The sequence below is a fragment of the Sarcophilus harrisii genome, chromosome 2 (genome assembly GCF_902635505.1).
Source record: "Sarcophilus harrisii chromosome 2, mSarHar1.11, whole genome shotgun sequence".
NCBI classification, from domain to species: Eukaryota; Metazoa; Chordata; class Mammalia; order Dasyuromorphia; family Dasyuridae; genus Sarcophilus; species Sarcophilus harrisii.
The window spans coordinates 489,313,936-489,334,882 of NC_045427.1; the positions used below are offsets into that span (position 1 = coordinate 489,313,936).

General features: G+C 32.7%; 1 protein-coding gene across 6 annotated transcripts in view; it reads left to right on the plus strand.

Annotated features, from left to right (window-relative positions):
• The window catches only part of SEC16A (SEC16 homolog A, endoplasmic reticulum export factor), a 51,278-nt gene that overhangs the window by 22,778 nt on the left and 7,553 nt on the right, over positions 1-20,947 (plus strand). For 5 of the 6 annotated variants that reach the window (XM_012554026.3, XM_023494343.2, XM_031954942.1 and 2 more), the window contains 15 exons: positions 383-628; positions 1,560-1,657; positions 2,752-2,833; positions 3,317-3,434; positions 3,636-3,747; positions 4,047-4,152; positions 5,745-5,885; positions 7,025-7,138; positions 7,431-7,623; positions 14,078-14,341; positions 15,208-15,290; positions 18,081-18,128; positions 18,299-18,451; positions 19,085-19,165; positions 19,689-19,745. In XM_012554026.3, coding sequence (XP_012409480.1) covers positions 383-628; positions 1,560-1,657; positions 2,752-2,833; positions 3,317-3,434; positions 3,636-3,747; positions 4,047-4,152; positions 5,745-5,885; positions 7,025-7,138; positions 7,431-7,623; positions 14,078-14,341; positions 15,208-15,290; positions 18,081-18,128; positions 18,299-18,451; positions 19,085-19,165; positions 19,689-19,745 — 1,896 coding nt within the window. The remainder of the gene's footprint in view (positions 1-382; positions 629-1,559; positions 1,658-2,751; positions 2,834-3,316; positions 3,435-3,635; positions 3,748-4,046; positions 4,153-5,744; positions 5,886-7,024; positions 7,139-7,430; positions 7,624-14,077; positions 14,342-15,207; positions 15,291-18,080; positions 18,129-18,298; positions 18,452-19,084; positions 19,166-19,688; positions 19,746-20,947) is intronic. The other variant, XM_012554028.3, reaches the window with a different exon arrangement.

Consider the following 20,947-nt stretch of genomic DNA (forward strand, 5'->3'; position numbering starts at 1 on the left):
ATAAAAGCTTGTGAAAAATCTTGGGCGTGATGCTTATGGGATGAGAAGTTCCTTTGGGTGGAGTAGAGAATTTGGGGAGGAGGAATGTGAATAATTTAGGCAAATAATTTCAGTCTCTCATTTTATAGGTGTTTCTGGCCAACTCTACACTAATAAAGGCCCATGAGTCTAATGTATCCTGATTTAACTTCATCTGAATAAATCTTTAAGGAATCTTCACCTAGTTAATTTCATTTTTTAAACTTACATTTCTTGTTATAAGATGCCTTTTTCATTTCTGGATATCAAGAATATCTCACTTTTTAATGTGACTTCTTGACATTTCACAGTGGTTTCTTGGAGCATCTAACAGTTCTCTTTTCTTCTCCCATGACCTTCACAGACTGTTGTGGGAACAGACATTGCAGAGCTTTTGCTACGAGATCACAGAACAGTGTGGCTTCCTGGAAAGTCACCCAATGAGGCAAACCTGATTGATTTTACTAATGAAGCTGTGGAACAAGTAGAAGAGGAAGAGTCTGGTGAAGCTCAGCTCTCATTTCTCACTGACAGTTTGGTAACAGCTATTGATAGTCTTGAAAAAGAAACAGAGAGGTTTAGAGAGCTGCTTCTTTATGGACGTAAAAAGGTGAGTAGTTCCTGGATATTTTATTTTCTTGGTAATTTCACTGTCCTGATAAGAAATGAAATACTTAGCATTCTGTCATGATGTATTATTTGGTACAATGGATTTATATGTTGAATAATTGTAATTTAAAGTGACAGCTTATAAAGGGAGTCTAAGATATGATGCTTATAAGATGAGGAATCGATGAATAATGTTCATGATGATAAAGCATTGATAGTAAAGTTCATTTAAGTGCAGCAAGTGATGAAGATTTATTTGTCTCAAATTCAGTCAAAGCTGAATTTTGATTATGGACTTGAGTTTTCCTTTATATTACCACATCCTGGAATGCTTCAGTAATAGATCTAATATTTGGTGTCTGGTATTACTAATGATTCACTTACATAGTTGGTGTGAACAAACTTCATTAGCAAAGTTGCATCTGTTGCTGTTAAGACTATATTTCTAAGCCAAAAGTTTTTTAAGTTTTATATATTTTCTAGAATTATATAATTCATCATATATACTTGACTGTGAAAGGGATACTCTATGGATAGAGATGTTAACCTTAATTGAAAGATTCAGAATCCCAGGAGTACTCCCTTTTCTAGACCAAAAGTCCAAAGAAACAGTGATGAAACTTCTCTTTTCAGAAGTGATTCTAATTTCTAAAACTGTACATTCTCTATACTGAGAAAATTTAAGAGACTAGTGGAAACTTAAATTCTTGGAAGCTATATATGTTACAAAATTGGGGTTTTTTGGTAATTCAACATTAAAGCTTTTTTTTTTTTTTTTTGAAGTAATTGGCACGTTATGCATGGGAATATGGTCCTTTAAGTTTGTATGTTATAAGTTATTACATTCATTTAATGCTGTACAAAGTTTAAAAATTGTTTTTCTATTGGGTTTTGTGGGATTTTGTTTTTTTTGGTTGCTTTAATATCATTAGGATGCTTTGGAATCTGCAATGAAACATGGCTTATGGGGACATGCTCTGTTACTTGCTAGTAAAATGGACAGTAGAACACATGCAAGAGTTATGACCAGGTAAGAGGTTTTAATTTGGCAGTAACTTCTCACACACTTTTAGAATTAATTCACTTTTCACTTCACTCTTTCAAAGACACGTGTTATCTTCATGGTCTCATATGCTGATACAAATTCTCCTAGAGTTATGCTGCCCTTTCAGAATTGTTGTTACTGTATTTATTTTTGGATTCTTTCACTTAATTCTTGCCAAACAAAAAAAATTCTAAGGATTCCTAATTTCACCTCAGGATTCATGTTTGTCATGTTTTTTTTCCATCAAAATGTACTTTTTTTACTTCAGATTATCTAATATAGATCCTTCACTGTCCTTTACTGCTCATTTCAAGTCAGCTGCCAAGACATGTCATTTATATCTTCATAATATCTCACATTTGTCATCTCTTCTCCGCTGCCATCTTAATTTAAGCCTCCATTATATGTTGCCTGCACTATTGGTATGGTTGGATCAGATAGAAAGATTTGAAGGAGTAAGACTTATTTCACATCTCTTCTTTGAATTGTCATCCATACAAACTCCTAAAGTTCAGGTGTGACTGTGGTATTTCCCAGTTGCCTCTAAGATAGAATTCAGACAATTTTGGTATTTAAAGTTCAATACAGTCTAGTTCCAGACAACTATTCACACTTATTACATATTATTCCCTTTCATGCATTCTCTGTTCTAGCCCATTTGATCTATTTACTGTTTCTTCATATACAACATTCTATCTCCTTTCTTCCCATACCTTTGTGTAGTTTGATATACCACTACCTTTCCTCACCAGCCCCTTTCCATAATGTACTTCCAACATCTACTTCCTAGAATTCCTAGGAATCCCTTTAAAAGGAGGCCTTTCCTGATTTCCACTCTTATGGCTGTTTTGTGTCCCCTTGAAATTACTCTGAATATACTTTATATTTACCTAATATGTTGACCTCCTAATAGTATGTAAATCCCTTGAGAGCAGGAACAGTTTTGATTTTGTCTTTGTATCCCCACCTACCTATCATAGGACCAGGCATGTAATAGGTACTGAATAAATACTTGCTATCCGAGTATGATCTCCCTAAAGCTGAACTTTTAATAACCTTTTGTTTTTATGTAATTGTAGGTTTGCCAACAGCCTTCCAATTAATGATCCCTTACAGACTGTTTACCAGCTCATGTCTGGAAGAATGCCTGCTGCATCTACAGTAAGTTATTGACTCTCAGAAGAAGGAGCTACACTTTAGACTTTTACTTAGTTTATTAGGAATTTCCCATGATTCCCAATCCCTCTATTTTTGTCCACCTACATTTTTTATTTCCTTCACAGGTTAATTGTATGCTATTTCAAAGTCCGATTCTTTTTTGTGCAGCAAAATAACTGTATGGACAGATATACATATATTGTATTTAACATATTTTTTAACATATTTAACATGTATTGGTCTACCTGTCATTTGGGCGAGGGGATGGGAGGAAGGAGGGGAAAGATTGGAACAAAACAAATTGCAGTTGTCAATGTTGAAAAATTAACCATGCATATATCTTGTAAATGAAAAACTATAATTAAAAAAAAAAAGGAATTGCCCATGAATTCTCACATTTTTCTGATCTGTTGTTTTTATTACATTTGCTACTATTCTTTATATAATAGCTTTCTTCTGTATTAAAATGATTCATTCTATTTTTAGTGTTGTGGAGATGAGAAATGGGGAGATTGGAGGCCTCATCTTGCTATGGTTTTGTCCAACTTGAGTAATAATATGGATGTAGAGTCGAGGACAATTGCCACCATGGGGGATACTCTTGGTAAGTTCATTACTGATACTAAAAGTATAGTCTAATGTGAACAAGTTGTTTTAAGTTTACTAGGTGTTATCAGAAATATTTTGAATAAAATCTTTTTTTTTTTTTATTTTGCTTCTGTAAATTTCAGAAATTTTGTAACTTTTTCCTCTTTTGAAAAATGATAAATAATAGCTATTTCAGAATACTTTTTTGTTTTGTTAGCTTCTAAAGGCCTCTTAGATGCTGCACACTTTTGCTACCTAATGGCCCAAATTGGATTTGGAGTCTACACTAAGAAAACTACAAAACTTGTCCTAATTGGGTCAAATCACAGGTAAGAAAGCACATGATTATAGTGTTTTCTTTTCTTCCTTTTTTCTTCTTGAAAAAACTGATCTTTTTTTCCAAAACTTCAGGTGATAGTTTCTAGTTATTTTTTCATAAAATCAAAACCATTTTTTCATCAAATGACTGATATTTGTGCCAGTTTAAAAAAACCCTAAAAAAAAAAATACCCTATATATAGGTAAAGTTCTAGATGATTCACCTTAATTTTTATTTGAATCACATGCTGTTGTTGATCAGAAGTACTTTCCTTTTTTCAGATTGATATAATTGTCTTTCTCTTAATAGTTTGCCATTTTTAAAATTTGCAACCAATGAAGCTATTCACCGAACAGAAGCCTATGAATATGCGCAATCACTGGGAACCCAGCCATGCTTCTTGCCTAATTTCCAGGTTAGACTTGATGATATATTTTGAATCTACAATTTATGAATCTAAGTGGCCAGGAAATTGGTTTTTTTTTTTTTTTTTTTTTTTCATTTTAGTTAATGATTAAATGATTAAAATTTTAAGTTTTTTTTAAAAAACCACCAATCAACTAGGAGCACCTCAAATCACTGCCAGAATGTGATTGGGGGGGATTATTTATCAGACCTCATATGAAGAAGCTATCTCCCCAGAGATAGCATTATTGTTTTGGGAGCAGCTAGGTGGTTCAGTAAATAGGGCACTAGCCCTGAAGTCAAGAGGACTTGAATTCAGATCTGGCCTCAGACACTTTTAACACTTCCTAGCTGTGTGACCCTGGGCAAGTCACTTAACCCCAATTGCCTCAGCAAAAAAAAAAAAAAAAAAAAAAAAATTTAAAAACACCACCAATCTTTTCAAGAAAATATTTGACAATAAATATTCAAAATTGGTCAACAAGCATTGCTTGTAAATAATTTGTCTTCAAGGAGCTTATATTCTGTAGAGAGAGATAACATGAATATGTATCAGTGTGGCTACAACATTTTTAATAAAATATAGTGTTCTAAAAATCTAAAAATATATTATTTTTAAGCTTTAATAGTTTAGAAATGCACTGAGGTATTAAAGCTAATAACTATACTAAGACTTTTGGGACACTGCACAAGATAATTTTTTTTTTTTTGGAGTAAAAGCACTTGAAGCTAGATGGAATCATATAAGGGCTCATATTAAAGATGATATTTAAATTGAATTTTGAAGGAAAACTGGATTCTGAGAGGTAAAGGGGAGAAGGAGGTACATGGGAATATGGAGATGAATGACATAGCTAGACACCCTTGAGGAATGTTACTTTGACCACTGAATAGAGAGTAGATTATCAATATGAGAGATTTAAGGCAGAAGTAGGAGGCAGAAAATAATCCTGCAAAAATAATTTCTTTGGTAAATCAGAAACCATTTGCTTTAAGGATTTTATAATTATTTTTTTGATTTTTAAATCTTTTATTTCCTAAAATGTTTAGTTTCTCAAAGTTGGATCTGTTTATGAACCATGCCATGAAATTTCCTTTATTCCTTCTAATGTTAAGAAATTTTACATCAGAATTTAAGTATTTGTTGTTTCAGTTAGGGGACACAAGTTAAATCATAGCGCAGGTAATATAATGAGCTATGATAGAACAATTCCTACTCTTCTGGGTTGTTTCTAATGACTTGTTTTCCTTTAAAGTACGTCATTACTATGTTTTTAGCATCATAAAATTCCAAAGCCAAAGGTAATTTTGGAGAAGAAACAAAAATTAAAATATGAAAACATCTTTTTGGGGGAGTGAGGCAGGGTATATGAGTATTGTCTGAATTTGCACTTGATATATCTGACTTTGTAGAAGAGTGGAATTTGGAAATGATGATGCTAACTAGTGCCAGTGCTATAAAGATTTAAGCTATCTGCTTGTAACATTGTGCCAATTCAGATATGATGAGTGATTTTCTAGAGGAATAAATATGGACATTAGTGAGAAGTAATTAAATAATAATTGAAAGGCATAAAATACATCCTCATTTGGTTCCTTTAGGTATTCAAATTCATCTATGCTTGTCGATTGGCTGAAATGGGACTTGCTGCACAGGCCTTTCATTACTGCGAAGTCATTTCTAAAACTATTCTCAAACAACCACGCCAGTATTCACCAGTGCTGATTAGCCAGCTCATTCAGGTACTTGCTGTTTTTACTAAGTCTTTTTCAGGTTATCTGATTGCATAAAAATCATGTGTTTAGGGAGATGAAATACTAACTTAAAAATTAAGCTTCCTTTTTGTAATAACTGATTATTAAGCAAACAATAATAGGAATTGAATAAATTTTCTTCCATAATTATTATGATGTTCATCTTTTAGTAAAGTGGTTCTTATTTAATGACTTGTGCTAATTTATCCTAAACCATTTGGTAATTTTCATTTCAGTTATTCATTCATTTATTTTTGGTGAGGCAGTTGGGGTTAAATGACTTGCCCAGGATCACACAGCTAGTAAATGTTAAGCATCTTGAGGATAGATTTGAACTCTGATCTTTCTGACTTCAGAGTCAGTACTTTATCCTCTGTTCCATTTAGCTACTCCCTTGTGCTAATTTATTTGTGGTGAACTTGGTACACTAAAAATAATGATGACCTTTGTTTTTCAGCACAAAAGAAACTTCATTCAGGGGGGTAAAATATTATATAATTTTTATATGAAATGTGCAACTTTAAAATACATCTTTTCCCATCCAGTAATTTCATTGTTTATAATGTGCTCACATCTGTGATATTTTAAATAGAATTACATATTTACTGGTACTAAATAAATAACAAAAATGAATTTGAGTTTTTGAAATTAAGAAAATTTGGTTTGCTTGACTTGTTAACAAAAATTTTCTTTATTTTTCCTGAGGGTTTTTTTTTTTTTCTTTTAAATCAACAGGAGAAAGATGGGAGGGAGAAAAAGACAAATGCTTGTTAATTTAAAATTTAAAAAAAAAAATAGTCAGATGACAAGTCTGCAAGGGATGAAGTCTGGATCTCTAGTTTGATTTCACTGGTGTAAAGAGATCCCTGATTAGGAAAGAGAACCAGGAGATGATTTGTCAAGAGTCATACAGTTAGTGTATTTACAAGGTGGGACATGAACCTCTGCTCTTATTAGTTTCAGGGCTGGCTCTATTAACTTTGCATGCTATAAACTGTTGAGTTCATTGAAAACTTCCAGTACTAGCATTGAAGATGCATTTGCTCCAAGCTTTATTATTTTGAAAAGTGATTTTGATTTGGCAAATGTTATAATAGTAACAGTCTTCATTTTTTGTGCTTTTCTAGATAGCCTCCCAGTTACGACTCTTCGATCCTCAAATAAAAGAGAAACCAGAACAGGAATCATTTATTGAACCTACTTGGTTAATACAGCTTCAGCAGTTGAAGAGGCAGATAGAGGTATAGAATTCGTTCTAATTGTAAGACAATTTTTTGGGTTTTGTTTCAGAAAATTGTTTCCTCGTTTATTTACATATTTGAAATTTTAGATATAGGTATTAAATGACTGTGTTTATGAGAATTCCTAATTAACAAAAACAGGCACTTTGAATTATGTTACTTTTGTGAAGAGAGAATAAATCAGAAATACTAATAATTGATATTTTATGCTCGATTCAGGTTGTTATAATGCAGATTATGCTTCCTGAAATTTTTACCTTCTTGAAAAATGGCTGAAATATTTCTCCTATAGGAGGGTGATGTAATTTGGAATCAGGACAGAGCAACACCACATCAGTACCCAAGTACACCAAGCTCTGAACTGGAGCAATATGATGGCACAGAACATAGTCAAGAAATTGGCCCAGGAACTGACAACCCATTATTAGCATCATTGTTGCCTAATACAGAGCAGTCTAACCAAAACATTCGCCTTATGCCTTCAGGTAAGTGCTTTAAACCTTTTGTTTGAGAAGTAAATATATGCTGGAGAAATTAGAAGAAATCTTTTTGAAAATGAAAGCTTTGAATTATCAGGAAAACAAAGGAATAATTGGCAACTAAGGGAAAAGATTAATCCAATTATCACTTTCAGGGAGCTGTTTTGATCTTTAATGAATTGAGGGGTTTTTTATGAATTGTTACTGAATACCTTATAACTCTTGCATAATGGCTTCTGTATAGCTTGCATGTGATCATATTATAGATTGAGTACTATTCTTCATCACAATAAACCCAAAAGGAAATATTCTTTTATTCTAACATTAGCAATATCTACAAATCTACAAAACATGTTACTTTAATTAGCAAGCTCCCACCCTCACAATTTTGATTAATTTTCTTGTATAGTCACTAAATATTGTTTCGCATCATTTATCTTAATACTTCTATAAGAAGGAAAGTTTTATATAGTTGGTATGGAGTTTTGAATTACCATTAATTTATTGCAAGGAAGATTACAAGTAGTTAACATTAGCACAAATGTACATAAAATTAGAGTTATGTATTCATTTTTCTGAGCTATATTTGGTTGTACAATTTGTACCCATTTTGTGTTATTCCTTCTTACTATTCAATTTTTGGGGTAGGATCTTTTTTGATAACTTTTCATTTTGTCTTACTCATCATTCATTTCTTCCAAAAAGTGAACACTGATTATGCATTTACTTTGTTCAGTGTACTGTGGGAGTCTTTCTTTCTCCTCGTTGGCAAAAAGTAGATTGATTTTTTTTTTTTTTTTTTTTTTTTAGGGAGGGAGGTGTTAGTAGATGAAATGAAGGAATGAATTAGACACCAAGAATGGTAAAGGTGAAGAGAGCAAGAGAGCATATAGTTAGACTAGCCAGAATTAGCTAGATGAAGGAGAAAGGTGTCATTAGAAGGAAGGCACTATTAAGGAGAGAAAGAAAGTACCTCATCGTAGGTTTTGTCCTGAAGAGAAATTGGCCTTTGGGAATCTTTATAGGAGATAAATAAAATAAGCCCTTTTTAAATTTTGTCTTATAGTTTGTTTGTTTGTTTTTTTTAACTGTCAGTTTTTCTTATTTATCTGTCATGGATATGTATTAGTGTCTTAATTAGTTTTTTTTTCCCCTATCTCCATTTCTTCTGATATTTTAATGAGGAGGTTCTATTATAATTTGTTATATCTACATTTTTTCCCTTTGATAATTTTGATTATGATAGATTTTTATTTTCTTGAAGGTTTTTATTATATCTTTTCTTTTGTGTTTATTTGGAAAAATCTGGCTCTATTTTATCCTTTTCCTTCTCTTTTTCCTTAAGTTCTTTTCACCTTACACACTTTATTCATTCCTTTTCATTTTGACATAGATCAAATATCTCGTGTTAAAATTTTATTTTAAATTTTATTTTTAATGATAAACTTAACCTAGCAACAAAAACAAATAAACATACAGAAGAGAGACATTATATTATTTCAAACTCTCTAGCTTATAACAAGTTAGAACCAAACAAATTAGCAAATAAGAAAAAAAAATGCTTTTATGGCTCCCTACTGCCCTTAAGTGAAATTCTTTTACCTTTCAGTTTTCCTTCTTTTTTCCTTTTATTTACATTTTTTAAAAAATAAAGTTACTGTAGTTAATAATGTATATGTAGTTCTGATTCAGTCATTTTATTAGTTTTATATATGTTTTAATCCTTCTAATTTTTGTAAGATTTATTTGTTTTAATCAGCAAGATCCATATTTTTATCTTTCCATCCCACTTCCCCTCTTGCCCCAAATTAAGAATATGAGGAAAACGAAATCCATTGAAATAATGAATAGTCTATCCAGACAGTTTTCCACATTGGTCATATTTAAAAAAAATTCATCTCATTCAGTAATATGGATTTTTCATTTTTCCATTTGGAGGTGGGTATCATCTTTTGATAAAAGTTCAGTACAATAGTATTCTTATCACACATCCCCTAACTTTATCCATCCATTTTTCAATTTATAAATACTTCCTCAGATTCCTATTCTTTGCCACTTCAAAAAGAGTTGTAAATCTTTAGAATTTGTTTTGCTTAGAATCTCTTTAATCTACCATCCTTCTAATCTGCTTCCCCTCCCTTTTTCCTTCTGATTATTTTAGTATTTAGTGAAGGGGATTTTGCTATCTAGCTGTGTGTATGTGTGTGTGTGTGTGCTCATGCATGCATGCGTGTTTCTGCATGCTCCTTTGATCAATTCAGACAGTTTAACTTTTATTCTTATTTCTATAGATGTCAATTAGTGTGTTTTGATTATGTGAAATAATTTTCCCTAACTTACCTTTCCTTTTTTTTTTTTTTTCCCTCTCTGAGATCTTGGTTTTCCCCTATTCCATCTCATCTCAGCATTTTCCTCTTCCCTTTATCCATTCTTAAGATTATCGCGATTTAATAGTATCACTCCTAGGGCTTATCTAATTGAAATCTATGAACCCAAACACATTGTACAACTCTTACCAACAATCTATTTCAATTGAAGCATTTTATCTTTGATCCTCTACTTGAAAGTTTTCTCTTTCATTAAAAATCCATTTTTTGTGTTCTAGTGTGATGATTAGTTTTCCTGGGTAGATTATTCTTGGCTATAAACCCATCTTCTTTGCCTGTTCTAGATAATTGTATTCCGAGTTTTCTACTTCTTTATATAGTACTATCTGCTAAATTTTGTGTGATCCTGGCTCTGGCTCTTAAGGTCACAAACTCTTTCTGGCTGCTTGATGTAGTTTTTGTTCTTTTGATTTGTAAGCTCTGGATTTTTATTATAATTTCCCTGGGAGTTTTCATCGTGTGCTTTCTTTCAAAAAGTAACCAATGGAATCTTTTTGTTTCCACTTTGCCCTCTATTTCTAAGCAAGATAAGCAATTTTAGAGTATTATCTCTAGGCTCTTTTTTTTATTTTAGTGTTCAGATAGATTAATGATTTTCAAGTTCTTCTTGATTTAATTTTCAGGTCAGTTACTGCTAATGAGATACTTTGCATCTTCCCCATATTTTCAGCCTTTTGACTTCTCTTTAGTCTATTCAGGTTTTCACGGAGATTTGGGCACAGTTTCTTGGAAGCTGTTAATTCTTTTTATAATTTTTTCTTTTCCAAAAAAATCTTGTATTCCCATTGCATTTATAAAAAGACTTATTAACTTTTTTTTTAACTTATTAATTCTTCTTAGAATTATAGTTGGATTTAAACACAGACTATGTTTTTCTCAGGAACATAGTCTCTAGATGTTTTAGAATCATTTTCTTCTGTGTGTGTTTTTTGAATGTCCTATTCTTTTGACTAAAATTGTTCATTTGAGTGGGATTCCTCCCTGTCTATGTTCTAACTCGATATTAAGACTAGGTTTTGCTACACTTCTGAAGGGAAGATCTAGACTGGTCCTTTGGCTTCATTCTTGGGGTATTTATGTTATGTTAGTTTAGGATTTCAGGCACAACATGAGAATTTGCAAGCTTTCAGTGTTCAAGTGGTCTGATCCATAGAAGTCTGATGGCTGTCCTTCTTGCTGCCCTTGCCCTGGTCTGAATATTGCAGGGTCCTGACCTGGGTTTGAATCTGGGCAAGAATAGACTGCTCCTGGATTCTCAACTCCTCAGCCAGGTTTTTGAGTTCAGAGCAGCAGAAGTGCAAGTTCTGCTTTTGTCTGGGTTTCCTGGAGTGGGTATTCCTCTGCAGGCTGGGCTAAATGCTGGCTTTGAAGCCTTACTTTGTATCTGATGTCTGAGCCACACTATTGCTACTGCTATTAGTGGCAGCTTCTGACCTTTCTTCTTTCTCAGCATTCCCCCTAGGGCCTCCTTGACCAGGAACCCCTTTTGTGTTCAGGTTTCCTGTCCTGGATCTGTGACCTAGGACTGGAGAGTGGGCAACAAAGTTACTAGTCGGGAACTCCCTGTCAAAGTGCCTTGGTATAAGCCTGGTCATATGGTATCCTTGTATGACTCTTGGGACAACTTTTGTGTGTAACCTCTCCGTGGGCACTATTCCATTTTTCCTTAGGATTATGTCTCCAATGTCTACAGATCTTTTTATTCATCTCCCAATACTGATCTGGACCAGACAAAGGAGTTACTTTGACTTTTTCTGTTTTTTTCCCCCCATCAAGATTGTCTGGTGCATTCGACAGTTCTTGCAGGAATTGTAGATGGGAGCTCATATGCATTGTTTTCTTCTATTCTGACTTGTACTTTGCCCCCAACATTCCTACCCACAGTAGGTTTTCCATTCTTTTTTGTATTTTATTAGATTTATTTTTATCTGGATCTGTGATCAAATTGTTATAGAGCAAATCCAAGTAGAAACATGTCCCTACAGGCCCTATAAATTACTATTATTTGTGTTGTATTGCATTTTTGTTTTGTTAAATATTTCCCAATTACATTTTAATCTGATAGTGGTCACTAATTTGACCTCTGCTATAACCTGGACTTCAACTTATAACATGACTGGGGTATGGTAAAGTCAGTGCCAGGCCAATATCTGAGATTTTTAACTTGTCTGAGAGACCTTGAAACCTGCATTTAGTGCTCTCAGGGAAAACAGCTCTCCATTCCCTCTTGCTTCCCTCACATTGGTGTTACATGAGTAGTACTATCATTATTCAAATGTTCTCTAATTATTGGACGTAAAGGTGGTTTTTAGGTTTGTTTACTTGTTGTTTTGCCACTGGAATCTGATTAGCTTTTAATAATGTTCTGTAGACAGGTCTCTTTTTCTTCTCAAACTTTGATTATACCAACATATATTAGTATAGTGATGTGGTAGAAAAACCACTGGGCTAGAAGTTTAAAAAAAACTGACCATCTAGCTCTGGCTCTTCCATTCACTATTATGTGACATTGGGCAAAGTGACTTTCATTTTCTGAGTCTTTTTTTTTCTTTCATATATTTTCAATAGTATTTTATTTTTTCAAATACATATATTCAGGTAATTTTTAACATTCATTTTTATAATACTTTGTGCTCCAAAATTTTTTCCCTCTCTCCCTTATTTCCCTCTTCTCCAAGGTAGCAAGCAATCTGATATAGGTTAAATATGTGCAATTCTTTTAAATATATTTCCATAATTTGTCGTTTTGTGCACGAAAAATCAAACCAAAAAGGAAAAAATCATGAAAAAGAAACAAAATGGTGAAAATATGCTTCAGTCCACATTTGCTACCATTAAAAGAGTTACTACAAATATTTTTATACATATGGGTCCTTTTCCTTCTTTTATGATTTCTTTGGGATACAGAGCCAGTTTGATAGCCCTTTGGCCATAGTTGCAAATTGTTCTCCAAAATGGTTAGATCAGTTCACATCTCCACCAATAATGCAGTAGTGTCCAAGTTTTCCCACATCCCCTCCAACATGGTATCATCTTTTCCTGTCATCTTAGCCAATCTGAGAATGTGTCAGTGGTACCTCAGAGTTGTATTAATTTGCATTTCTCTAATCATTAGTAATTTAGAACATTTTTTTTTTCATATGATTATAAATGGGTTTAATTTCTTCATCTGAAAATTGTCTTCATATCCTTTGACCATTTATCAACTGGGGAATGATTTATAAATTTGAATCAATCTTTATCAGAAACATTGAATATAAAATTTTTTTTCTCTTTTCTGCTTCCTTTCTAATCTTGCCTACATTGGTTTTGTTTTTGCAAAACTTTTTTGATTTAATGTAATCAAAATTAACCATTTTGCATTTCGTAATTATTGTAGTTGTTTTTTGGCCACAAATTCCTTTCTTCACAAATCTGAGAGGTAAACTATTCCTTGTTTTCCTAATTTGCTTATAGCATCACTCTTTATGTCTAAATCATGAACCCATTTTGACTTCATTTCAGTATAAAATATTATATGTTGGTCAGTGCATAATTTCTTCCATAATTTCCAGTTTTCCCAGCAATTTTTGTCAAATACTGAGTTCTTATCCCAGAAGTTAGTCTTCTCCACTAGATTATTATAGTAATTGACTACTGTAGGTCTTGTGAACCTACCCTCAACTGATCCACTACTCTGTTTCTTAGACAGTATCTAATGACTTTGATGACCGCTGCTTTATAATATAGTTTTAGATCTGGTACAGCTAGGTCACTTACCTTTACATTATTTTTTCCATTAATTGCCTTGAAATTCTTGTCTTTTGTTCTCTTAGATGAATTTTGTTATTTTTTTCTAGCTCTGTAAAGCTTGGAAGTTTGGTATAGCACTGATTAAGTAGATTAAGTAGAATTGTCATTTTTATTATATTAGCTCTTCCTCTCAAAATGAAGGGAGTCAGCAGTGATCTACAAAGACCTTACAAAAGGCTTCGATTTTGTAACATATGTTTAGTACAAAATGCACTATCCTTCCTGTTGAGTTAAATTTGATACAACAAAAAATCTAGGCTGTTTTTCTTTTTATTGTATAGCTCCTCAGACCATCCTTGAAAATTCAGGCAGTATTCCAACTTCCTTCCATCAAGAAAAACCTGACAATATACCATTCTATCCAGTGCCTCCTGGACCTATTGGGCATACCCCTGTTTATGGATCACCAGTGTCTGTACCTGGGTTTTCAGATCAGTATGGTCCTGAGCATGCAGCCGTGTATCCAGGGCCTAATGTTTCTCCAGGTGGGCAGTCTCTTCAGGTGACAGATCAACTGCCAGAAGAATCTAGGAGCCAGGACACAGGTTGGTCTGCTGAAGCAACTTGTGTTCAACTTTTCAACTTAAGTTGGGTTTTCAGTTTAAATGAAATGGCATGATGAAAATTTAGCAGTTCACTTAAAATCACCTGAGTCTTAAGCACCAGATACTTTAGTACTACTTCTCAAGCACCTGTGATTTCAACCCTATGAAGATTTCTTCCGCTGATACCAAGATGTACATTCATGAGCCCTTCCATCCCTCAGTAGAAAAATCATCTTGATGAATTGCTGTGGTCAAAAATCAGATTCATCACTTGGTGGCCAAACATCCAGGGGTGAATCTTTCCAAACTAGCCATTGCTCAGATGACAGTCCTTCCTTGAGTTTGGGTATACTTTCTAGCATGGTAGGAATTACCCACTTTTATTTTCTTCGGCCTTAACCTTCAAGAACTCTGCCCTGAAAGATAGATTTGTGTTCTTAAATAATAGTGCAGAATAATAGTGGACATTCCTATAAAAGTAACTTTAGGATGTCAATTCTTCAGATAGAACTGATGAATTTCTGCTTGAGACTCATTAATAAGGGATTAATAAAGTCATTTTTGTCCTGAGATCACAATAAATAGTATCATGGATTTAAAAACTAAATCTTATATAGTTTCTGCCATTTCTGTGCCTTGATGTGTATTTGACTTGTTTTTGCTTAAATTTTTTTTTTTTTTTTTTTTTTGAAAAGTCAATTCAAATGCTTTTTAAAGAAAGTTGAAAATAGTTAAGATAAACCTTTAGGTTAAGTATGTTTTTGAGGTTACGTAGTTATTGCATAGTTATGTTCTATAATTCATATTTGCTTTCCTTAAATAATTCTTCAATACTAAAATTACAATGATTATCTTTTTAATAATAGGACGAGTGCCACCGGAATCATCCATTAGAAACTCTATTTCAGAACAAAGAGAAGAGGATTTTGGTGGGAAATTTGCCAATATGGTACTCAATCGTTATTTGTTTATATAGTCACCTTTATGCCAATGAAAATCACTATTGCTGCTTCTTCAGCTAGAGTTGGAAAGAGAAATAGCTACAATTGAGAGAGGAGTTTGGCATCAAATCAACTTTTAAGTGCTTACCATGAGGAAGCAATTCTAGACGTTCATTTTTTAAAAAAGAAATAGTTAAATGACTAAAATAATGGGAGAAAGATAAATCACCTCTAAACTAATGCAAGTTGAGAAATAGAAGAGGGGTAGATTTTTTCATAATGAGATGAAGTCAGTTACCCTAATTAAGTAAAAAATTTCCTCAGATATATAAAATTGTTTTATGTTTACAAATATATAGATATAGATATAGATAGATATATAGATATTTATGTATATATATATATAGCTTTTCATGTTAATACTTCTATAAGGATTATTTATATAATCCTTAATCTCCATATTCCTGTCCTCTTAAAGTTCTGTACCAAATCTCTGAAATTTTCTCTGCACTTTTACAATGTGGCCTTATTTTTTTTCTTTTAATGTAAATAGTATTTTTTTTTCTGATAGCATATAAAATAGTTTTCAGCAATTTTTTTTTATTTGAGCATGACTTGTAAATTTTTCTCCTTCCCAAGACAGCAAAGCAATCTGATAGATTATACATGTGCAATCTTGTTAAATCTATTTCCACATCAGTCATGTTGTCAAAGAAGAAACAGATCAGAATGGGGAAGGGGGGGACACACACACCAAAAAATAAAACAAAACAAAGCACGTGAAAAAAGTGTGCTTTAATGTACTTTCAGACTCCATCAGTTTTTTCTCTGGATTTGAATAGAATTTTCCATCACAAGTCTTTTGGAATTGTCTTGGATTATTGTATTGCTGAGAAGAGCTGAGTCAAATAGTGTTGCTGTTGCCATGTGCAATGTAATTCTGATTCTGTTCACTTCACTCACTCAGTATTATTAAAACAGACCTATTTCTTAGAAATATTATATACCTTCAGTGTCTCACAATAAATTGGCCAAGAAGAGCATCCAGAGGTTTTTTTAATAAGCTGTTAATATAACATCTTTAAGAAATGCTTTGCTCATCTAAACAAACTTTCTAACCTCATTTTTAAATGTTGACTTTGCTTTTTTATATTAGAAATTATGCTACTAATTTGTCTTTTCAGGATAAGAGAGGAAGAACAATGCCAAAGCTTTGTCAAGACTTGGCAAAATACTGAAATACTTTTATCTAAATTTCCATGTAAATGCCATTTTTATACATTTTACCATATAGAATCCGTTTAAATTGTAAACATCATTTTCTGTATAATAGAAACACAAGGTAAAAAACTTACTGCTCTACATATTGCAAAGATATGTAGTCGTATGTGACATGATACAGGAAATATTTTTTCTGCTTGATTTTGGGTGAAGGGAGTTCATTATGAACAACATAACCAAAGTAGGGGGTGGTGAGAGAATAAAAAATAATCTGGAAGAATTTGATAATTTACAAACTAAATTGAAAGTAACTGCATTTTAAACCAATAGCTTAATGTACCCACTTAGGATGCCGTTTACTTAAGCCACAGAAAACACAGATGTTTTGTGACAGGTGTTTTTTTTTTTTTTTTTTAATCCAGTAAATTATGAGGACCAATTTTAAGTGTATTTTCTTTGATCACGTATAAGTTCTAAGGTATAAACTTGATAACTTTAAGAAAATGAGCAAAATGCTGAAATATATTTTGTTTCTTATGGGGAAAAAATACTTTGCTTCTCCCTATTTAAGTTTTTAATGAATATTTAACATCTTTAGAAATATCTTTTGGGGATGATAGCTCAATTCATGAAGAGTAATTTTCTGAATCATGAAAAAAAACACACGTGCACGCGCACACAAACACACCCCTCTACCTTTTGATTAATGTCCATGACACCTCTCCAGGGTTATAATCTCCTTTATTATTTTCACTTTTTAAAGGTATAGTAAGCTATATTTTAATTTTACTTATCAATTTACTTGATCCTATTTTTTTAAATCAAACTTGTGCTTTCATAGATGTAGAACTTGCTAGTGATGGCCTTTTTCTAAGCCAGTGACCATTTTCTAAGCCAATGGGAGATTATTGATACTATCTCTGCAAAAACCAGAAACTGCCTACTCTTCTTGGTCTAGTTTGTTGTGAAACACTGAAGAGAGCTGTCTAGAACACTGAGAAGGGCTAAATGATTTGCCTATGGTTTTTTAGTATATAGTTATTTCGTATATAGTCAAAGGCAGTATATGTTGAAATAAATCCTGATTTTTCTAACCCTGAGTCCAACTCTCGTCTTTGATCCTCCTTCTTTGATCCTACTTTGTGTAACATTTAATCACTTAACCCTGAGTCCTGAGTCCAACTCTCTTGTCCATTCTGCTTCTGTAACATTTTATCACTTATCTCCAAATATTTTGAAGAGTTGGCAATTAAGGTTAAGTGACCACACAGCAATTCAGTGTCAATGAGTGAGGCTAGTACCTAGAAAAATTAAAAGTGGTGATTTAAAGTCTAACTTAAACATAGACTTTTATTAAAATTGTTTAAAATTACTACTTAATCAGTACATAATTGACAAGTGTAATAAATTTCCTTTTCATTTTCTTAAGAACTAGAGAGCAAATATGCTTTTTGTTGCAAGGTGCTTCTCATTGTGTTTCAGAATTAATTTAAATATTTACACAAAAGCTTTAATATTTGCAAAGAGACATTATTTAGCTGCTTACTGATAAGCATGTGCTACCTTTATCTAACCAGGCACCAGGACGAAGATCCAGAACTACCTCCCAGTCTTCAGCACACATGGTATAGTACATCTGTGCTGTTTTCACCAGCTCTTCATCTTTGTTTATAGCTTATCTTTTTCTGTTTGGTCATTTTGTTATTTTGTAATGTTTTTAAGGATTCATATGAAAATGATTTCTAATCTCTTTTAAGTATGTAAACTAGCACTGATTCACCATGTTTTGAAATAGGAGTATTCCAGAAAGTGTCAGAACACTGAATCCTATAAAGGACGAGAACGTTCTAACTCTGCTGGGCAGCAGCCTTCTCCCTCAACAACTTTTGCTTCAGAAGTAAAGAGACCCACCAAAGAAGTCAAAAAAGAGGTCAAGGAAACTAAAAAGGTAAAAGCACCTGATATTTCTGTGGGTGACTTTTAGAAAAAACAGTATCAACTCTTGTGTGAAGGCTTCAGTATGTGACGATAAATAGGGAATTTGGGAGAACATTTTAAAATTTAGCATGCAGATTCTGACCTTGTTGGCACATGCTTACAAATCCTGCTACTGGGAAAGCTGAGGCTGGTAGATCCCTGGAGGTTGGAGCTCTCCATTTTGGTGGATTAAGTCAACTAGGTGTTCACACAAATTCTAGTTGTGAGCTGGAGTGGTGAGATCCTGAAACCTAGAGACCATCAGACTGCCAAAGGAGGGGTGGAGTGGCGTAGGTCACAGATTGGGCAGATCTGTTATGATTAAGTTTATTAGAGGCCACTGCACCAACAATCTTAGACACAGGGAGACTTGGTTTCTACTTCAACAGACCCATCCCCACAAAGACTGGGGAACACATAGTTCTGTATTTTTGGCCCTACTACTGGCTCTTCCTCATCTCCCTACTTTATAAAATGGGGTTGTTCTTAACCTGATTTAATGCCTTCATCATTATCTTGGTAGTTTGAAGAAAAAAGTTTCCAAGTGCTTGTTTTTCTTTTTTTTTTTTCTTTTTTTTTTTTTTTTTTTTTTTTTAATTTGTAGAGTGGTGAGTCTTGGTTTTTTCGCTGGCTACATGGGAAAAAAAAGACGGAAGCTTATCTGCCAGATGACACAAACAAATCAGTAAGTATTTTAAAATATGATCAACTAATTTACTCACTTCTGTTTTTATCCACAAATATATTTAAAATCAAGCTAAATTTAAATTTTAATAAAAATGAGAAATATATCAACAGCTGATATTAAGCATATGTATAAAATGGAGATAGCTAGGTGCCTCACTGGATCTTTAGTGAGAAAGTCCTGCTTTAGATAATAGCTGTGTAATCTTAGGCATGTCATTTAACCTCTGATTGCTTTAATCCACTGGGGAAGGAAGTGACAAACCATTCCAGTGTCTTTGCCAAGAAAACCCCATGGACAGCAATGGTGTGGTATCATCCATGAGGTTATTGACAAGGTCACAAACAGTTAGACATGAATAAACAACAACAAAACTAATATAAAATAATTATTAAATGATGTGGAATCCTCTAAGAACAGTTCTATCTTCTGTCTTTAACAAGTTAAAGATAAACTAAATAACCAAGAACATTAAAAGGTTATAATCTTTTTGTGCATTTTATTTTATTTTAAATCTTGACAGATTGTTTGGGATGGAAAGAAACAGCGCTGGGTGAATTTAGATGAGCCAGAAGAAGAGGTAAAACATTTGCTTTAATTGAGAAAGAATAGACTTTTTTCCCTTTTTAGTTTTTATTGATATTTTATAACATCTTTATTTTCCAATATGCCTTTGCTTATGATAAAGGATAGAAAAGAAAGAGGAGGGAGAAAATTAAAAACTAGTCTCATATTAACCAAATCTGACATTATATGCAATGTTCTACACCCAAACTCACTCCCTTCTATAAAGCTAGGAAGAAGGTATATTCTTTCTCAGGGCTTTTTTCATTTTTATATTTTCATGGAATTTAGTTTGTGTAGTTTTTGTTTGTTTTTACTGTTCTTTTCATTTACAATCTTGTAATCATTGTATATATTGCTCTCCCAGTTTTACTTTACTCTGCATCAATTCATATAAGTCCTTATTTCTTGGTTTTGCATGTTGATTATTTCTTGCTGAGAACATTCCATTACAGTCAGGTACCCTAATTTCTTTAGCTTTCTCCAAATAGACATGCATATATTTTATTTTTAGTTATTTTTTTCTACAAAAGTGCCATTTTAACTATTTTACAGTACTTTTTTAAAAGCTTCACTTTATCATTGACTGACAGTATTATTTCTGGCAGTGTGATGTGGACATATTAGTTATTTTCTTAATTCCAGTTTGCTTTCCAGAATGATTGAACCACTTCATAATTGCACTAACAGTGCATCATTGTGCCCATCTTTTGACAACCTCTCAGAATTGTTTTAATTTTTCATTACTCTTTCTTTATAGTGATTTTACACCAGTCTTTCATTTAGTTATTAATAGTTGATATAATTCCTGAGAGAACTGTTGCTTTATATCCTTTGATCACTTATTTTTGGTGTAATACACTTGTATTAGTTCTCTATATTTTTAGCAGTGGTAATATATTTTTTGTTTGTTTGCCTCCATTATACTTTTTTGGTTATCATTTCCCCTTCTGGCTGTAGCCATGAACTTCATATTTTTCTTTTTAAATATTTTTATAGTGTAACCTTTAATATTCAAGTCATTTTGAGTTTATTACAGTATATGGTGCAAGATGTTGAAGTAAACCTATTTCTTCCAAATTCCTGTTGGGGAAAAAAGGCTTTTTACAAACAAAAGGGTTGTTTTTCAGCTATATTTCAAAAGTTCATCTTTACCTCTTAAAACTCAATAAGGTGGTGTTCAGTTTTTAATCAGATTACATCAGAATATATATCACA